Genomic DNA, 22,261 nt, shown 5'->3' on the forward strand with positions numbered 1-22,261 from the left:
CTCAAGAAGCGAGTTTGTTGGAAATATTGTCATTGATGACAAAGGTTTTTAATATCAAAGTTTGGGAGATTGTTTGATATATTAGCTTCAATTGTTTGGATGACTCGTGAAATTTTATTATTTTGAAAGAGGTGTAATTGGAGGTCGACTCGTGGAATTTTATTATTTCTAAAACTGTAATGGGAAGCCAACTCACAAAATTTTTGATATTATGATTTAATTTTGTATGGCCGACCTATGTGTTTACTACATTTATTTTTGGTGCATAAAGTGGTATAAAAATGTGAAGTGAGTTTGTGTGTTAGTATGTTGTGTGTAATGCTTTATCATTCGAATACATAGTAGAGCATATTTAATGCATAGTAGATTTATTGTAAAGTAGACTTAATACAAAGAAGGTTTTGTGAAGTGTAAAAGTACAAAAAAATATGGTCATCATTCGTTAAAGAAGCAACATCCAGAAGGTTATATTTTGCAAAAGAGGTTGGTGCCTCTTAAAAGAAGAGATTGATGTCTCTTGTTGAGTTGGTGCTTAGTTGTGGGGATTGGTGTCTCCAATACATTGGTGCTTGTGAATTCTATAAGTGGAGATTGGCATCTCTAGTGGATTCATGCTCGCTAATCTTGCAAGATCATTTTATTTTTGTTGTGGCTGGATTTGGACTTTAGATTGAAGCAATCCATCTTTGTGGTTTTTACCCGAAAGGGTTTCCACATAAATCTTGTGTTCTTAATTGTGTGGATCTTGTGTGTTTGGTATTATTGTTGTTGTTAAATTTAAAAAAATAAAAGTTTGTCTTATACTCATTCACCCCCCTTCCCCTCTCAGTTTAAGTGCGTGCTCATCGAATTCATGGGAAATCTTAGTTAAGTAGGCATATGGAGGTTTCTTATGAAATATTAAAGGGGAATAAATACAATTTGTAGCCAAGAATGTGTTGCTCAAGCATGGAATTTTGAAAGGAAACTTATTTTATGGTTACAAGTTTCAACAAAGGCATTGAGATATGATACTTTTATTCATAAGTGATTTCATGCCCCTTTAAGATATCCCTCAATTAAGAATTGCTTAGAAGACGAGGATAATGTGTTTATGCATTTTAAGATGACATACATATTTGGAGACAGGTTCTTTAATAAATGGAAATACGATGGGAAACCTTGGAATCTAGAAGAAAGTTGGTGTGAATGTGACCAAAAAGATTCTAAACCAAGAGTTCTAAGGCCATCTAGATGATAAGTTCAATCACTATAATTTTTCTTTATAATAAAAATTGAACACCACTAGTCTAAGTGTCTAAACTTTTAATTATTAAATGTGTGTAATCTTTTAATCAATTTGATTTCTACCAAATAATTGTAAAATAACTCATATCTAATTTTCATTTACAGCAGATTGAAACATTAGAGTTGATTTTGAAGAAGAAACATAAATGGACTAGGATAAGGTTAGACAATGTGTGTCAAGATCTAGAAGATAGAGAGGATTAGTAAGTTGAGAAAAGAATTTTTCAATGTACAAATATTTCAAGAAAACTAGTTAGTGATAATATCTTTTTCAAAATTGGTGATCAAGTATTGGTTCTCTTTTAGGTGATAGAGTTTGGAGGGGGGTAAAGATACCTTTTAACTGCAAAACAATAATGTTTGACCACTATGAAAAGTATGAGAATCTTTTCACACACACACGATTAGAATTCCAAGGTGGACTTTGTTGCCCTTCATTTAAAGGGGGAATTAATATTTATTCTTCCTTTGTTGGCTAAAGAATCTGTAAAAGTAGAGTAGAATGTGAAATTTGATCATTAGAGAATTATGGGAATGATCTAGAAAATAATAAATGCTTAGAACTCTAGGGTGAGTTTAAAATCTATAATTAAATATAATGCTTTAAAAAACCTACATTTAACTGGAATAAAAACTTAATGAACTATATTACAATAATTAAGTGAGATAAGGCCAACTTATGTAGTTAGATATACGATAATTAATCCAACTCAATTGTTTGATACAATACTTGGTTTTTAATATTGTGCCAATTGTTGCATTTATGAATATGTATGTGTCAAACGTATTGTGCTAAAGAACTATTTATAGTTCAAATCTCATAAACTTTATAAAGAAAATACAAAATATTAAAAGATACGAATAACTCGAGAAAGAAAAGGTGAAGAAGTGAAGGATGAGGAAAGTATCAATAAATTTTCACTTAGCACACTTAGATTGCTTTAATATTAGCTCATATTTTTTAACTTAATTTTTTATTGTAAATATGTGTCATATGATATTTACACATTTTATTTTGAAGGACCCAATTTGTAATAACCCACTTAACTTAATGCTTTTCTTCTTCTTCAAATTTAAACAAAATATCTATATCTATTTAAAAATATTTTAATCCCCTAAATTTCCCAAAGAAATTATAACATGCATGCAAATAAAATTTTCCTCTCTTTCCCCATTTTGAAAGAAAACATGAAGGTAAGAATTTTTTGGAAGATTGGAAGAGAGGAACTTGGATCTGCATGATGAATGAAAACCTTGTAGTTGAATCGACTCTCATTTCTCCAACCGATCTCCTTCATTCCTCTTCCTGTAACCTGGTAAAAGAAGTCTTCTCCAAACCTCTAAAAATCCTATCTCAATCTATTACGTAATATGTCTACAAAATTTATTCTACGACTAACATGATTTGAAAACGAATTTAAGAATTCAAGACTACTTCTCAAAAATAATAATGAACTCCCATTTTTCGAAAATCTAGTGTTCAATATATAAGAAAAGAGAGCCATTTTCCACTACCAAAGAAATAAATGATTCACAGATTCTTTTCCCCAGAATAATCCCATGCAAACTGATTAATGTCATAGTGGGGGTTGCACTTGACCATGCATTTGAAATTTGAATTTCATGCAAGACATATTCCTCACAACTTGTCATAGTGGCGGTTACATTTGACCATGCATTTAAAATCTGAATTAGAATTTTGTTTCTAGAATCTTCTCTTTTCTCTTACACCACGTGCTCCATTAGAATATTGAGAAAATAAGTAATTTCCAAATAAATTATGACCTCACGTCTGAGTCACCACTTATTAATTCTTCTTAAATAAAAATTTCAACCATATACAATTTTTTCATCTCCAACTAACATTGCTCATAAAATTATTAATAATAATAATAGCGACAACAATAATAACAGTAGTACTAGTAGTAGTAGTAATTGCAAGTCTTATCAAGGTCTAAAAAGAGGGTTATAATAATAAAATTGCTCATAAAATTAATAATAATAATAATAGTGGCAGCAATAGTAGTAGTAGAAGTAAGTCTTATCAAGGTCTAGAAAGAGGGTTATTAGCTCATATTTTTTAAGTTAATTTTTTATTGTAAATATGTGTCGTATGATATTTACACATTTTATTTTGAAGAACCCAATTATATAAATGCCCAATAGTAATTACATAATGAGTAGATCCATTGTGCTCTTATAAATGTGGGTTGCTCCTTTCTTTTGTATCTAAGGATATTTTTAATTGGAAAAATATTTGAGTCGAGAGCTTATATCTTGTACCAATGATTTGTAGGTGCCTTTAGTTGTTTTGATTGCCTCAAAAGTTGGACGAAAGGACAACAAATCTCATGATCTTCAAGTTGATGTAAGGAAACTATATCCATGCTATTTAATTATTATGTAATTGCTTCTTAGCATTTGTTATAGTAGTGAGATTGATTCTAATATCACAGTACATTAAATAATAGACTAATATTTTTGTTCTAGATTTGAATGCTTATTATTGTCATCTGTTTAATTTATCATAAACTTTAAGAGACACATGAAAACATAGGTTAACCTCAATTTCTATTATAACACAAGATAATATATAAAAAATACTAATAAATGTAGAATTCAATATATTATTTTTTGATCTTTTTTAAAAGATCAATTGAATTTTATTTTCCTTCCCTAACCTCAATTTCTATTATAACACAAGATAATATATAAAAAATAATAATAAATATAGAATTCAATATATTATTTTTTGATCTTTTTTAAAAGATAGATTGAATTTTATTTTCCTTCCCTATCAAACCTTTGTCGTACATTAAAAGTAAAAGGTGTTCTTATGGATTTGATTAATGAGAAGATAACAAGCTCAATGACTTCTCTAAAAAGAAAAAAACATTGATGAGAACTTCAATGTAGTTTACAATCCACATGTGCACTTCAACCTCAAAGTGTACAAAGTTCAATTTTAATATTTCCTATACTGTTTAGAGTTCAGGTAAGAAATATGTTATATTTTTAGAGAAGAAGATTATAACGACTTAACTAGCATCATTTAGATCAAACAACTTAACTAGCATCATTTAGATCAAACAGGTCTATCAAAATATATAAATCTATTTTTCCTTTGACTTCATTATATAAATTAGTTATGCTATCACCATCTTTTGGTCTTCTATATCATTACAAGTCTTTAAATAGAGATATAGACATTGTTAGTAGGAAATTCTTTATTTGTTACAAAGCAAGGGAATCCATTGTTGCCCCCACCCATAGAAAAACAACTTTATTTACATCCAACACACTAAAATGTAAGTTCTAATACAAAAAAAAATTAACCCTACTTGAGAGAGCTACGAGAAGCTTAATACAACAATTTTTTTTTGATAACTCTCAAAATCCACAAAAGATGCATAAGCCTATCCCTAAACAACTCTACTAGTCCTTAATGAAGAGGAGAAACATAATAAACCACACATCGAATTTACCTTCTTCCCCTATAGGAAAGAAGATAATGCATAATCCACCTAGAACCATCGCCAATGTAATCCCTAACTTCCATCTGTAGTCTTTCCACTTTTGATTTCCTTCTTCATTACTTAGCCTCCCTATAATCTGCCTATAACTCAACTGGTCAAATTGTCATCTCCAAATTCTCCTCCACACTACTAACCCTAGATAAAATCTTTAGAGACCATAAAAAAAACTTTCTTATAAAGAAATGGTTACCAAAGGTAATTTCTCTTTTGTTTTCTCCTTTCTAAATTTTCGTCCTTGTCTTTCTTTAATCCCACAATTAAGTTTTGTTTTTTCACTTTTTATTGAAAGATAAGTAAAATTTTGTAGACAATAATTGATCTCCCTCATCCTTCCTAAAAATCGCTATTATCTAACATTTGCAAGTCTCAATCAACACTTCTCTATGATGCACTCCCATGAAATATCTGAAACCAGGCTTTCAACTCCAAAAATAGTAGTCTTTCCACTTTTGATTTCCTTCCTCTTGCTTTGCCTCTCCATAATTTGCCTACAATTCAACTAATCAAATTGATATCTCCAAATTCTCCTAAATCTTTAGAAACTATAGAAAATACTTTCTTATGAAGAACTGGTTAGTAAAAGCAATTTCCTCTTCTTTTCTCCTTTCTAAACTTTCGCCCTTATCTTCTTTTAAGCCTACAATTACTTTTATTTTTTTACTTAGAATTTTGTTGACAATAATTGATCTCCCCCATCCTCCCTAAAATATTGAAACACCAGATCCTTATTGTAACATTTGAAAAGCATCAATACTAGGTAAGTTTCAATCAGCACTTTTCTCTATGATGCACTCCCATGAAATTTCCAAAACCAAGGCTTCCAACTCCAACAATAGTAGCTAGAGAAGGGGTTCCGTTAGGGGCTCCCAATAAAAAGTAAGTAGTTCAAGACATCTGCTTGATCAGTCACGAAACAAATGTGATTCCTTGAGACAAACTCCTTACTTGGTTTTCCATCTGTTCGGGCCCACTTCTGCAAGCAAATAAAATAAAATGAGATTCATGATGCTAAGAGGACTGAAAATCAACAACTTTATGCCCAAATTTTATTCTAGCAAAAACATCTAAAAGGATATAAAATCTGAATAGAATGGTGCAGGTCAATTAAAACACCTTACATAGGTGCTCTAAACACATTGTTGGGCATCGATCCCCACAAAGTCACCATTCTATTAAGCCAACTTCCTGATCAAAATTGAGTTCCTTAGAAGCAAAGGGAGTCTATAAATAAATTAAGAAAGGGACTTTGATTATAATTTAAACCTCAGATCGGAAAAGGGCTTCCAAGGGCACATGCAAACACCATTCCTAACAAAGAATCAAGATTCATTGAGCCAAACAAGCTTGCACTCCTCCTTTGAATTAAAACTGATATGAAAGAAGCCATTGATCAATAAAGGAAGAGAAGGGCACTTAATCTTCCTTCCAGTAGTGTTAAACCACTGAGTAATCTCATCAGCAAATCTACAAAACATGTGGTTATCTAAACCCAAAATTCCCTCACAAAAATAGTCTCAAGTTCATTGAGATTCTTTGAATGCTTTTGAATGCTTTTGAGCGAACAATCCGCTCACCATACACACCCTTCAATGACACAAAGCCAGATGTTGGTTACGCCACTTGCTCCTCTTTGCCAACACCCTACTGAATACTTTGATCCACCTTCAAAGCTTGACAACTTAGCCAAAAGGCAATGTAGGAGTGAAAAAGATATGAAATTTTTGGCACTCCATATGAATCTTCCTGTCACCTTAATCACAAAATGGGGAAATATTGGACCATGCCCACAGTAGTCTGAATCTGTTTCCACACAATCTTATCGATACTCCTATACCCCGACTTCTTCTACTCTTACATCATCCCAACTGAACCTCAACAATACGATCCTTATCTTTCAGGATTTGGAACCTACAAAACTCTCTACATGAATGGAATGGATTCCTAGCAAACACCTTACCAGCCCACAACCCATCAACAAACTGCAATTGTTGCAGGCGTTTTGCTTGGAAGGCAGATTAAACTTCTCCTTTGTGCCTCTTGAAGCAGCTGTTGACTGATTCAAAGCAAAAGCATGAAGGGGATTGAGCACCTCTTTAGCTGCATCTATCAAAACCCTAGCCAACAAATCCTTGTCTATGTCAACTCCAACATCACAATCACCCCCGTCTCTCTCTATCCTTTCCACACAAATATCATTGCATTTCAAAAATCTTAATCAATGTTGCAGTCTTTATTTTTCAACTCGTTCCTTGACGCTTCATCAGTCTATGGGACTATTTGGAGGTCTTCACAAACAGAGTTTCAATACAGTATCCATTTCTGAATATCTCTGATGAGATAGAAATGGACTAGATAATCTTTATATACCGCTTCTATATTTGGCCATTTGTATTATTGTAATCTTTGTCGGTGATAAAAGATTAGTACAGTTATGAAATTGTTCAATTTTTTTTATTATTATATTCTTACTTTTAAAATACCTATTTTGAAAATTTGACGTATTCATAATTCATAAGATTTCGAAAAAAATATTAAATTATTTTTACTTAACATAACCATTTTTTAATAGTTTGTTTCTACTTTTTTTTTCCAATTTCACAATTTTGAACAATATTTTTGATCAATCAAATCAAGATAAATACATACAATCTTGTAGTATCCCAACTTTGTCACTAAATTTTTTATTCTTTCATATTTTTACTTTTAACTTAAAAAATTCAGATGATTTGTCTCTATTATGAATTTAGAATCTGATAAAATACAATTAATAGCAGCTAACCAAAAATTTTAGAATCAACTATTTGTAAAGTCCTAAACAAAACTTAAAATAAGATTAGTAACACCACTTTTGAAACAATTTTAAGACATGTATAAGTTAGGCACCCCACCATGAGTAGAGAACCCAAAATCAACTACTTGTGGAAGACCCCAAATTGGAGGGCTTGACAAGAAACCCATTGGAATAGATATTCCACTCATAGTATAGAACCTAAAATCAACTATTAAGAGAATGTGATACATGTAGTATTACATTATATTTTGACTTTGTGGATTATTTAATGCTTTTTATTTACTTGATTTCATTCCAAGTCCAGCAAGAGATGAAGCTTAGACTTCATAGCTGTATAGAATAACTAGAATGACTAAAGTGTTGAAAACAAATTATTTTTCATCGTGACCTCCATTTTCAACATTTCTACATGCTCTTATATCCATAATAATTTTCCCAATCATCAATGGTTCTCTTTTCTATATTATGCTTCCAATTTAAATTGTTGTTGAAGCACATGTACATATTTGTAGGTTTGGACTTCCTAGGGGATTGTTGTAAAATTTAAGAATATTTGTTGAATTTTATTATCAAATTACTTTGTTTTTATATCATTAATAGTAAATTCATAATTTATAAAATTGTTTCAGAATTTTGAGTTGATTGTCAATATTGTCAAGAATTTTTTAAAAACAATATCATTGAGCATGATATATCCGGAGAATGAGCAATTGAAAGAGTATGCGTGTCTCTTGGCGGGGGCTATCCAATGCGCACGATCTATCAGAAACAAATGAATTGTTTTTTGCGGTTCATCCATAAGAGCAATTGCGAGCCTTCATTTGGAGCTTACACCAATTCAAGTAATTTGAGAAGAGAGGGAAGATCAACATATGAAAGAAAGATGAGAATTAACTTGGAACCATACTAATATTGATGCACTCTTTTTCTACAAATTCTTAATACTTGTGGAATTAACTTTACTTAATTTTGACCTTGTAGTTAATATCCATTTCCATTTGTTATTGCATTTCATCTTGGCACTTATTTGTAGATTGGGAAAACATCATGTATTTAAAACAAAACTTGAAGATTATTTCATGTAATTGAAAGTCTATATTCTTCAAAAGAAATTGACTTAGTTAAGTTTGAAACTGTTACCATTCTTAAATAATAGATAAAATAGTTCAACACACTTGAGACACACTAAAGAATGTTGAGAACTCAAATGAAATATTTTATGATTTTGAGGTGGTAGTAAAATTAATATCTTAGAAGACAAACTCAAAGGGATTAAAGAAATACATAAAATCCATTCTTGAAATCTGAAAAAAAAGTTTAATTTAATAAAAATATGACGGTAAAAGTCCATATACTTAAAATATAAAGGGTCATCTTCAACCCTCTATGGATTTCAGGCTTTCACATGTTTGCAACTCTAGGGTAATTGGCATGTTTCTTACTACGAGAAGTTTTTTTATGGTAATAAACTTACATCTTTTTGTATCTTGAAATTTTATTACCATACCTTAAAATACAATTAACATATAGAATAATCTTGAGCTAAAATTACCGTGCTTTTGATATTATAAGAAAAATTGAACAAAAATATAATGTTTCGTAAGGAGACACTAAAAAATGTAGTTAGGATGTCATTAGTAATTGAAGATTATACCTAGAGGGTTACTCTTTCTAGCGTGATAATATGAGTTTGTACTACTAACAGGGTATATGTTGAGTCAGGAAAGTCAAGCATGTTAAAGTAAACATTTAAAAGATTATAAGAAATTATGATTGAATCAATATAAATCTTTCTAGAGACAATAGAATACTAAACCAAATGATTTTGTGAGCTTTGGATCAACAAAAATAACATTATCAATTATTTCTCAACATAATATAGTTTAATGCTACTATAAGATGAAGACATTTTGACATTGATGATATAACTCCTTCAAAAAATCATTATAGATTGGTTCCAAATGTTGAATCACTTTGAAGGAAGATGGGTTTAAGAAATTTTGAGGATTTATTTTTGAGTTATAATTGTTAAATTTGTAGTGGATATTAATATTGTTTCTACTTATATGAGCTAGATCAAGGTTGATTTCCCTTACTTTCTCTCTTTACATTTATTATATAGGGTCAATTTTGCCAACAATGGTTATGCATTGGGTATGGCTAGAATGCCCAATCTTAAATTTGAAGAGAATGGAATTAGACCTTGAAATAGTCTTATTGTAAGAAGGAAATGAAGTTTATCTAGTACGTTAAATATGGATAGAATAATGGAAAGGATGATACGATTAGCTTAAAGAATTTGACGAAGTTAGATTGCAAGAAGAAATTCATTGGTATTTGTAAAAATATAGTCCTAAAGAATTGTTATAGGGATAAAAGACAAAAGACATAATATATATAATAATATCACTTTTAGATGACAAGTGACAGTGTAAGGGAGAAATGTAACTCTTTTGAATGCATTGATTCCAAAACATATTTATTTGAGAGGAAACTTAGTGATGCAATGTTTTAGTAAACCTATGTTTCTAAAAAACACTAATGGCATATCCCAAGAAAAAGCATTAACCAAAGTTTGATGAACTAAGTGATGCCAACTTCCTTGATGACATTAATATGTAGATTACAAACGTTGAAACTCAATTGGAAGCTTTGCAAGATACTAAGAGGAACTCTTATTCTTATCAAGTGGATAACACTTCCCTCTTCATGTTGATGCAACAAGATAATATGAAGGAATTGAACAAAAAGTTCAAGATCTATTGTAAATCTTCAATTTGTAATTGGCTATACTCAAATCTCCCCATTTTGCTTGAGAAGAAGATCCACTCTTGTGGGTTAGATAGCAATTTTGGTCTTGGGCAGGCCTCTCCAAGATAGTGAGGTATTGACACATCCTTTTGTTGTTAATTTTTCCTTCAAGAAAACATATTGGTGATTGAAAAAATCAAGTAGAACATTCCTTAGAATAATGCTTTCTAGAAAGATCCATGTACAACAATTTTGAGATCAATTTTGGATCACCCCATGTGATTTACCATCAAGATCATTAGCTTTTAAATGAGAAGACTGCCTACTCTCTATAGCAATTTGAATGATATTATTTCAAAGATTTATCTCTTCTTACACTATCCAATACTCTTCTTGCTAATATTTGCTGATTGGCAAAATGCACAATTTTTTTTAGAACTTTTCTATGGTTGTAATTGCCTTTTCTCTCCAAAAGGCTATAATTTTTCTATTTCTTTAGTAAATAACTTTCATTTTCCAAATAATCTCAAGCATCAAGCTTAATATTGTCATATAATCTTTTAAATAGTAAATATTTTTGTTACCTTGACAACTCATGGTGTCTTAGAATGTGTTTGATTGAGGTAAGTAGGAATTTTGTTACCTAGGCAATTCACATTGTCTTAGAATGTTGACTAGAGTCCTTGAAAAATTTCTCAGCATTCTCATGATCTTATTTAATTTTCATTGAAGATGGTCTTAATAAGAAAAAAATCTAATTTCATGGGATGACTCGAGTCAATTTCTTTTCTATGTATATTATAGCTCCTACATCATTTGTGTTATTTTTAATGCCTACTATGTTACTCACGAAATATTCATCTTATCCTTGAATGATATCCAATTAATTCAATATAAAAATTATTTTTTAAAACTATTTTCATCTGAACAATATTGGCATTTGTTTAGTTTGAATAATATATCACACGAAAGAGCCTTATAAGGGTGTTGATATAAAGCTATTCTAATAATTGGACACATTATCTTTAATGGTATAGATTATCCTTGTTGTATCCTTGCAAAATACAAGTCGAATCTCAAACATTGAAAGGCTTGTTTGGGTTAGCAAGTAAATAAATTTATACCTAATAAATTATTTTCTTCTCAACAAGTCATGGTTTTGTTTTATCACATTATTCTTTTGTAATGCTATGCTAATAAGATAATGCAGCTGCATGAATATGTCAAAATCACAATCTTCTCATTGATCTTATTACTAGCTTTATTTAATATACATGTGAAACATGATATTATTGTCGAGGTGAGATTCATCATATGCCAAAGACAAGTTTTTATTGGACATAAAACTTTGTCACATAAAGGCTTCATAACACAATCCATAATTTGCAAAGAAGTTACACATTAAGTCTATATTAATTGTTCATATCTATATAGAAAAGGTTTCACTTCTAAATTGCATGTTATAACTTATCGTAATCATCATATTAATTTATATTATAATTTTAATTGTACGTTTAGTTATCATGATGGTTCTTGTATTTAATAGTTACCATGAATATGTATATATATATATATACACAAAAATTTTACAACTAAACCATATTGTACAAAATAAGAGAATGACATGCATATTTTTAGCATTCATAATATGCATTCACTTATGATGCAACGTTTTCTCGTACTTATGCCCACTCAACTTTGAAAGCCAACTGATAAATTTTATATCTATATTGTAACAAAAGACTTTCCTATAAGTACTTCTTTTGAAATTTCAAACTTCAACCAACTATTTTCAATTTGATTGTATGCGATGCATTAAAGCAAGTGGAATAAGAAGAAAATTCAAATCCTTCTACCTATCTTCTCTAAATTGCTAAGCGTGGGACTAAAAGAACAAAATGTAAATAGAAAGGAATCTCACGCTGCCACATCTTAAGCTGAGATTGAAAGAATAAAATATGCACTATTGATCAGGCAACTTAGAAATATCAACTGTGGCATCAGCTGACTGCAGGTAGATGTGGTGTTTGGTAACCAAACTTAAAAATAAAATACCACCTCCGCAACAATGATAGCGCCAGCTCAACTTTAGGTGCTTCTCTACAACATACTTAAAAGGCTTATATTTTTTTTCAGTGCTGGCTGTTGCAGATGCAGATCAAGGGCAGAATTTAACAAACATAGAACAAAGAACAAAGGAGAAATGTAAGGCACCGAATAGAACAAGAAGGTGACAAGTATCTGATTTCTATTCCAATTTCAAGGCCATGATTTCAACTGTTTACTGAATAACAATCCCATCTTTCAGAAAATGCCACTATGCGTTGGCAGAATAAATGGTAGAGGCACCAGAAAACTGACTTAATAAATAGGAAGTTCATATTGGTGAATATGAAGAAGGGGCAGTAAACAATCTTCACGCCAACTTCTCCTTTATACCTTCAACTTGGAAAGTAATCGTAAGAACAAAAACTAGGCAGTAAAAATTATTTGCTCAACAAATAAAAAACAGGATTGGTGAATGTCCATAAATGATGAATATCTAGCATCTAGGGTTCTCTTGTTTGGATCAAGGATGGTTCGGTTGTTCTTGGTAGTAAATGCGGAAAGTATGTTCATCTAAATTACTAAAAGAGGTGTGGATGGGGTGTGGTCCTTATTTACATTTATTGGTTTTGTGCCTAGCACATTGAAGAAGGGGTTTAGAGATAGGAGAATGCCCAATAGGAGTTAGGGATAGGAGAATGCCTAATAGGGCTAAAATCAGATCACAATCCTATATTTAAAGCTGGCCATTTATATCGATGTTCAACAGGGGGACACATCTTTTCCAATCAAAAGAAAGCATCTTCATATGGTAGAATTCTCATAAATCAAGAAAATGAAAAAATCTTCAAGGGTGCCCTTAAGCGGTTTATTAGGGAATATAAGATTAATTCAAATTATACGAAATATCATCTTGTATGCAAGGATGTGCTGGTTCCCCTAATCCGTAAGGTTGTAAGATAACCAAACCCAAAAGAGAAGCAAAAAAATCTTCCCGACAAATCCTTAGTTTGATGATGGACACAAGTTAGCAAAAAGAAATCTGCGGGAAGGTGGGATGAACAAGGAAAGCAAGAAAGAGTATGAAAAACTGATAAGATGTAAAAAAGAAAAGTATATGAACATAAGAAGGATGGAGCCGATCACCCTTGGAACACATTATCCCAACAACTTTTGGAAAGAGCTGCAACAAAAAAGAAAACAAAGAGAAAATATTATAACGGGGTCTCAATAGCTAGAATACACAAGGATGTTATATGAACGTGGACAAGATATACATAAACCATTGGTAATCAATACATCTACTAAACTTGTCCTTGTACCTCATATGATTCATATATTTAACAATGTCAATCAAAAGGGCTTCCCAGAAAATTGGATGACTAGTGTTGTGATTCCCCTCCACAAAAGCAGAGATATAGACAATCCATCAAACCACCACACTATTATGGTTAAACCCCTCTTGGGGAAACTTTTTGGACGTATGGTTGAACGCATAATTAGTAGTTGGGCAGAAAAAGAAGGAAAGTGAGCTAAAGGACAGGCTCGTTTTAGATCAAAGCATTCCATTACTGACCATGTCGTTACCCTCAGGCTCTTGGTTGAGAAAATATGGGATATGCAAGGTGGTGAGGCCTTTTGTTGCTTTGTAGACTTTAAAAAACCTTTGACATGGTGCCACATGACAAAATTTGCTATAAAATGGAGTAACTAAAAGATCCAAATGAGCTTAGAGAAGTGGTTCATAGGCTTTATGAGTAGGTCAAGGCAAAAATCAGAACCATGGATGGGATGTCAAAGTGTCTTGGCAGTGATATTGGTGCCAAACAAGGCTGTTCGCTTTCCTCAACTTTGTTTGGACTATACATTGATAAGTTAGAAGAATGGCTAAACAAGAGTAGTGGAGGAGTACAATTGGCTAAATATGTAATAAAATTACTTCTATATGTGGATGACCTCATTTTAATTGCTAAAATTGCTTTTGGTTTGAGGGAGCACTTAAAAATACTTGAAACCTTTTGCCAAGAGTTTGGGATGCAAGTGAATGCTAGCAAAACCAAAGTGATGATCTTCTCTTTGAAAAGAAATAGAAAGACTCAAAATAACTTTCTTTTTGAGGGTAATCTGTGAGAAGTGATGAATAAGTACAAGTACCTAGGGATCAATTTTCACAACAAACTCAATTGGGAAATGTGCAGAGCCAAAAGAATTCAAGGAGGATGCAAAGCACTATATTCCCCACATAATAGATGTAGGAATGCAGAATTATGGGAATGGAAAACCAAGAGAATTCTTTTTGGTTTGTAGGTAATTCCGATGATCCTGTACGGATGTCAAATTTGGGGCAGCAACATGCCAGATAAAAAGTGAAGGCAAGTGGAAAGAATTCAAAAACATCTAATCACAAGCATTCTCAAAATTAAAACAACTATCCCGTATGAGATTTTATTGGCTGAAACTGACACTTTTCCTTTGGAAGCATCGACGATGGCCCTTTTGCTAGGTTACCTAAAGAAGACTCAAAATATGGAAAAAAGTTGTTGGCCTAAGATGATTTTGGAGGAAAGGCTAGATAGAATAAATAACACATGGATGAAACAAAATGACAAATAGATGAAGAACTGGGACCTTAATATCAAGGAATGGCTAGATACCAACGCGGAAATAAAAAATTTGTGAGCAAAAACTTCAAAAGTAGCTTATGGTCAAAACAAAATAGGCATAAAAAAGTCTACTATATAAAAGAATTCAATCCAGTAGGGGATCATGAAGAAGAAGCCTACATAGGAGGAAATATCAAATGAAAAGAAAAAATGTTGAGATATTGTAGGCAAATAAAATAGACACTTCAACACATGAATTGTAGAAAATAGATTTTTCGTTGTTTATATTCATATTGATGAATATCTTTTTATTCACAACTTATTCTGGTCTACTTTGTTGACTACAGAGAGCTTTAGTCAAGTTTATCACTAGGTAGTTTGGCAACAACCTAAAATGAATTGCACAAGCTAGAAGTCACTGCCTTTCGTCACCTTGGGATATGTCCCTATTTGTATTTAGGATATGGTTCCCTTCAACCACACTGAAGTTTAATTTTAGTCTTCCACTTGACTTTTAAGCTTAATTTTCCTATCTAATCTATTTCTTTTACCATGCATTTGATACTGGTCCAAACAAGGGATTTTATTCCAAGTTGTGGACATATGACTGCAATATATCATATGACTGTATGCATTTTTTAAAATAATACAGTATTATTTTAGATAGTACTGTAATATATCATATGACTCTATTCTCTATCTATATTACTGTATTTTATTTACAGACATCTATTAATAGATTAACAGATGACTATCTAAATAAAATAAAAAATCTATCTATTACAGTCATATATTACTATATTCCTGTAATAGATGACTATCTAAATAAAATATAGTAATATATGACTGTAATATATGAGGTAATTTAGTCTATCTAATATGACAGTATTGTGAATTGTCTATTATAATAATTTAGATAGACAATACAGTCATAATTTAGCCTATCTAGATTCTATATTATTGTAATAGATAATTTAGTCTATCTATATTACAATAAGATAATACAGTCTATATTTGTGATAGACTCTCTATATTAATTTTCTGTAATATATGTATTATCTATTATATTGATAATGATACTGTAATAGATAATACATATATTACAGAAAATTAATTTAGTCTATCACAAAAAAAATATATTAATTTGTAATTTGTAATAAATATATCTAATTTGTGATAGACTAAATTGATTTTTTGTAATGTTACAAAAAATGTGATAGAATATATTACAAAATATGAATTTAGTTTATAATATAGGGTAACCCGACAAATAAATCGTAGCTTGCAGTCAGCTTTGGTAAATTCATGGATCCCTGCGTCTGCCCTTGACTTGCACAAAGAAATTTCCATTTGCCCTTGACTCTATTAAATGAAAAACAAGCGTCATATAGGGTTTTTGTGCCGTTTAGGTTACGTGTATTTTTGCCATGGTTTTTTACGTGTTTAAATCGCGTTTTTTTCATGTTTTTTTGACGATTTTTTCAGAAAAATTGTTGACCAAGGTTGATCGATTAATTTCATTTTTTTTGGGGAAAAAATCGGCAAAACCCTCGACTCTCGATTAATCGGGTATAATCACGATTTTTTCCAAATGTTTGCTTCTTTGGTTCAAACACCTAAGATAACACAAACCAAGCTATCACAACTACCCACAAAATAAATTAGAAAGACTTACCAACTCTAGTGGAAATTCTTAAAGTCAGCTTCATAAAAAAATGATCTTTTTTAATAGAACTTAAAGGAAACTAAAACAACAACCTCAATCTTCAATCGTGTTTTCCTTTTTCTTATTGTGTGCAAGGAGGGAGTCTAGTAGTTATCTTAGGCTATCTTTTTCATAACAAGATTACAACTTCAATTCATCTCAGAAACAATAATTTTATTATAAACAAGCATACCAAAAAAAATCACATTATTGAATATGTGCCAAAAATCCATTAGAATTCTTAAAACCTTCTTAGATATTCAAAAACATAATAGATAGAGGGACCCATCCCATTGGGCATATTGAAAATGCGAGGTGAAATCAAACAAAATGAAAAGGAGAATAAAGCAATACGAATTATACTTCAAATGAAATCAAAACTCCGATTGTCTAATTGGGCATCACTTGTAATTTTTAATCAAAACAATATAAATGAAATTACAAATTGCAAACCTATGCAAGCTGACAATGGAATGGATTTGCTTGAATGATTTGTAATGTTTGTTGCTTAGTGTTGTAGCATCTACTTGCTCAATTTGAGATGATAGAAATGTAGAATTAAGTTGTGCAATTTTTAGAATTTTTAAGAGGAAATTTAATGGTGGATATTTAATCTTAGATCATGAGTTGGATCCATGAATGGAGGGTTTGATGGGGGAGATGTGGCTATCGATTTGCTAATTGGATGGACATGACTAGGTAGTCAAATCATTTGATTGTTGGGTTGATAATAATATTTGATTAATTAATTAATTTTTGTTCTTGAGTTAGCTAAATTGATTCACTTGTTGAGGGATTTGATTGGTAAGTTGACTAAATTGATCGTTTTGTTAACTATTTTGATTGGATAGTTAATCCACAAGCTGTAATTTAGGATTTGAAATAATCTACTTGTGGATAATTTAGACTTAAATTCAAACTAGGTTTTATTAACCGATAATATTATTTAGTGAATTTAATTGTGACAAAATGATGGACTTAGGATAAGATTAATTTTTTTGATAGATTAAGAGCTAGTAAGTGCCTTCAATGTTAACATGAGATGATATTACATAAATTAGTATACATGTGATTTCAATGTCGACAATATACATTGCACAAAGGAGGCAACAAAACAAACATATATTAACAACTAAGTGCAACATTGCTCATAGTTTTCCTGTATCAAACTAATTTCCTTGTTTACAAGCTTCTTCAAAGAACCTACCAAATTCTCCTAGGTATCAACCCTTTTCAATCAATTCCTTGTTGTTTTCAACATTCTAAAGACCCCTAGATTTGAAATTCATTTGAGACATTGATTTGCACCCAATTATTTTCCTTGTAGTAATATTATCTATCCGTGATCAAAAATCTTGTTGCACGAACAATGTGTGATTTGGAGCACACCATGGCATCATGGTTCACACCCTCATGGTGACCTAAAGAATCTCATATTTGAAATTGATTTGAGACTCATTTGCAACCATTGGATTTTATTCTTGTGCATAACTTTTCATTAGTTTGACAAGCATTTTGAAATGACCAAGTACAAAATCTCAACATTTGGAAAGTTGGATTTTGTTGGGGGGGAAGTGGCTTTTGGGGAAAGCATGCATGGATGACGAAACATAAAATCTCAAAATTAAAGGACATGGGAATCAAAGGGGAAAGGGGGACTTGGGGGGAAAGGCATGCCAAGTATGATAGGGATGTTGGGATGACCAAGTCCATAATTTGGAAAGTTGGATTTGTGAGGGAAAGGTGACTTTTGATGAAAGGATGTATGGATCACCAAACCCACAATCTTGAAATTTAAGGAAAAAGAGTTTAGAGGGGAAAAGGGGAGTTGGAAAAACGTCATGCCAAGTATGACAAGTTTCATAAGAATGTTAAGATGACGAAATCCAAAATCTTGGAATTGCTTTAAATCACATAAAGATAGGCCAAATTACGATTTATGGACCAGAAAAGAACCCTTCAACCAATTTTAGATGAGAACACTTCAAATAAATACCCTTAGACAATTACTTAACATACGGCGCCCAACTAGAAATTTCTTAGGTTAGTTAATGCACAAAGGGTGGAAAGGGTCAAACACACAACTTATGAAGCTAAACAAAGAATCATGAGTCACATAAAAACAAGGTGACAATAATGTACATAATCCTAGAAATGTTAGGATAATATTTAATAAATTATATTTCCTAGATTTTGGGAAGTTTGAAGGGAAGAAGAAATTTATATTTGAATAAATTGCAAGTTTGAAGATGGAGAAATGTGATAATAGGTAGATTTCAGGCTTAAGATATGAAGCCATGTTGAAACTTGTTGTAGGTTGAATGTTAAGAAGCTTGTTTTGTAGCAGGATTCTAGAGGGGAAGAACTGTTTTGTCTTGTAATTTCTTCTAGTTATTGTGATTGATTTTGTCAGTTTTTGTATCTGATTTTGGAGTGTTATTTGAAGCCTATAAGGCTGCCATGCAATGTATTTGTAGATTTAGTATGTAATTTGTTCATTTCCAGACCATTTGGATAAGATTAATGAGAAGTAGTTTTCTAATATTCTGCATTTACTTGCATATTTGAATTGCATTTTGTATGTGTTTTGGGTTAGGATAATGCCCATATCAGATTTTAATTCAAGTCAATTGTGATTTTCATGTATGTTTTTGTTGGTGTACGTTTTATCATTCAACGAACATTAGAATAAAAATGTTCAGGACACTCTACCCTTCTTGAACAAAATCACTACGTGTGCCAAGATTGCAAAGAAAGACCACACGACGACTCCAAGGTTTATATGTGCGAACGAGCGACTTTATGTTGGATAGCTTCCTTGGTTATGTATGTTGAAATACAAGGGGGACTTACGCTTGGCTTGTTCAATTCACAATGAAGGTCTAGACAATGATACTCTATTAGATCGTTTGGGTCTTGGATCATGGATGTCAAGAAAACTGAAAAGGAGATAAGGGTTTAGAAGTTCTAATCTATTCCTAAGAATTTGAGAGACAATATTGACTAGGTGAAACCAATAACCATGCTTTGCTTCACCACGCTGGGACAACTACACAAAGTGGGTGCAATCTTCAAGGGGTGTGCTTATGATTTTCACGTCATGAATAACTACCATCAAATTGAACAATATTTATCCAGACAGAAGTTAAGCATCCACAAAGTAAGCTTAGACTAATTTTACACAATGAACAAAAATCATCTGTTCATCAAAAGTATGAGTGGAAGGTTCACCATAAATCAATCCTAATCAAATCTTGTATTCGTCTAACATACATGAAATGAAATCTAAACTTTGATGAGAGATAAGAACCATTCAAACTCCAAAATAAGAGAAGTAACCACCATCAATTTGAACAATGCATTACTTATTACTTTGGTAGTCGTAAACAACAATTTATTTATCTTAACATGTTTTGCAACATGCTCCATGTTTTACAAATGAGGGGTGAGCTCAATTTATATGCTCTTCAATTACAATTCAATGACCAGGATTGATTTCGAATCAATGGCCGAGATTACAAAATAAAACCCTAATTAGGGTTTGTTACAACTAATTACCTTTCGACCAATGAGAAAATTACACTTGGGGACACTTGTCCTTGCTAAATATAAACCAATAATAAAATAGGAAGTTGTTGCATTGTGGAGTGTGCCTTCTAGAAGCCTTTGTGGATAAGTCAGGTTCATTGAACCTAGTCATGTTGACTTGGATCAATTTGATTGGTTGGAAGATGATGAGGCGCCATCTCAGCGTGTTGGATGTCTTCCTTGGTCACTTTGTTCTTCCTCCACGTACTTGGCTTAGAATATCTTTCCTTGCTGATGACTCTGTCCTTTGTGCTTGCTTCTTCCTAGCTTTGATCTTAGATTCCTTTCAAGATTTTGATCTCTTCTTCTCACTTGCATTTGAATCTTTTGTGGTCCGGAAGTCTCCCCTTGGAGCAGATGTTTGGACTTGAAGTTATTAAAATTTTCTTTCCTGATTGCTTTCAAATTCCTCTTGCTTGAATTGGATTGATGTTATTTTTTTGGATTTCCTCAGTTTGTGTCAAGAAATTTGTTTGGAATACTCTTCTTGTCACCATCTGATTCTGATTGGGAGCTCGTCTTTAATTCTTCAGGAGATAAAATCCCTCAAGAAGTTGCCTTGATTGCTTCAATAGGTCTGGGATTGTAGATTAAATCCCCTAAGAAGTCTGAAATGTTTTCTATATTTTCACCAAGTATGAGGACTTTTCTTTCTTGATGCCCTAAAATTCTTTCAAGTGCCTTGAATTTGGAGAAGAATTCCCCTGTTCCTTCGCCACAATGGAGGAAATTGGAACTTGCTCTGTGAAGTATTCCCCATACTTAGCCAAATTTTGGCTATTCAATTTCATTTTGTAGCACCTTCATGTGGACCTTTCAACACTTAGCCAAGATTTTGGCCATCTCTATGCTCGGACGAACTTTGCCTGTGGATTTGCCTTCAATTATGAATTTGGCTTGTGTTAAGCAGGACAGACTCCATCCTTGGACAAGGATTTTATTCATTTTCTCTTTACCTTTCCTCCTTATTCTTCTTTAGTTTCCTTTCCAACACTTAGTCAAAATTTGACTCTTTTTGTTGTGGGAAACTCCACACTTAGCCATTTTTTTGTTTCCTCTTGGCAAATCTTGATCATATGCTAGGCCAAATTGTGCCTTATGCTGGGCAGAGTTTAGCTTTGGCTGGACATCTCCCTCAAGGCGGATTTTAACTTGTCTTGGACATTGCCCTTGTTTTATCCTTGGGCGGAGTGTATTCATGCCACTTTGACCAAGGCGGACCTCAACCTTGGTTGGACATTTTCTTAAATATGTCAAAGCGGAGTTGAAAGCTTGTTTGATATTTTCTTAGACATGTCAAGGCAGACTTCACTTTCCTTAAGCCATGGAATGACAAACTTCATTATTGTTTGGCCATAAACCATGGCGGACTTCATATTTTCCATGCCATTCTCCTTTATGCCTAGGTCGAGCTTTGAGTGGCCAAAGACATTGTCATCTTGCCACTACGGACTTCATGTTTAGCAAGACATTCTTTTTCATCTCTCCTTGGCGGACTTTAACGTTTGCAAGCCAAGTGCTGGCCGGACTTGGCACTTCTTTTGCCATCTCCCATTGGGCAGATTTTGTCATCAGCAAGCCACTTTGTGGCGGACTTTATCATTGGCCAGCCATTTCAACCTTTTTCTAGGGTGGACTTTGCAACCGGTTGGTCATTTAACCTTGTGCCAAGGTGGACTTTATGAGTGTTTGGGCATCTTCTTTGCTAGCTGCATGGACACTATGCATGGCGGACTTGAGGATAACTTAGACATTGCTTTCCCCAACCTTACTTTTTCTTGGCAGACTTGAAGATACCTTTGCCATTTCACCTTTCATGCTAGGGCGAAGTTCAGTTTGCCTTGGACAATCCTTGTTTGGGAGGGCAAACTTCATGTTTGGCAGGACATTTCTCTCATTCCTCCAAGGCGGACTTTATGAACTTCAAGCTATGCTTGCCCATTGCTTGGGTGAA

The 22,261-nt window shown here is 32.3% G+C and overlaps 1 protein-coding gene across 7 annotated transcripts in view; it reads left to right on the forward strand.

The window, feature by feature from the left end:
* The first annotated feature begins 3,562 nt into the window (after positions 1–3,562).
* LOC131046296 (serine/arginine-rich SC35-like splicing factor SCL28) overlaps positions 3,563–22,261 on the forward strand; it is a 142,967-nt gene continuing 124,268 nt past the window's right edge. For 2 of the 7 annotated variants that reach the window (XM_057980024.2, XM_057980020.2), the window contains exon 1: positions 3,568–3,655. Coding sequence is in view for 2 of the 7 variants with exons in the window: in XM_057980020.2 (XP_057836003.1) it covers positions 3,639–3,655 (17 nt within the window). In the remaining 5 variants the exon portion in view is untranslated. Of the gene's footprint in view, positions 3,656–17,338; positions 17,419–22,261 lie in introns of all 7 variants that reach the window. The other 5 variants (XR_009105971.2, XR_009359222.1, XR_009105969.2 and 2 more) reach the window with 5 other exon arrangements.

The sequence above is a fragment of the Cryptomeria japonica genome, chromosome 10 (assembly GCF_030272615.1).
Source record: "Cryptomeria japonica chromosome 10, Sugi_1.0, whole genome shotgun sequence".
NCBI classification, from domain to species: Eukaryota; Viridiplantae; Streptophyta; class Pinopsida; order Cupressales; family Cupressaceae; genus Cryptomeria; species Cryptomeria japonica.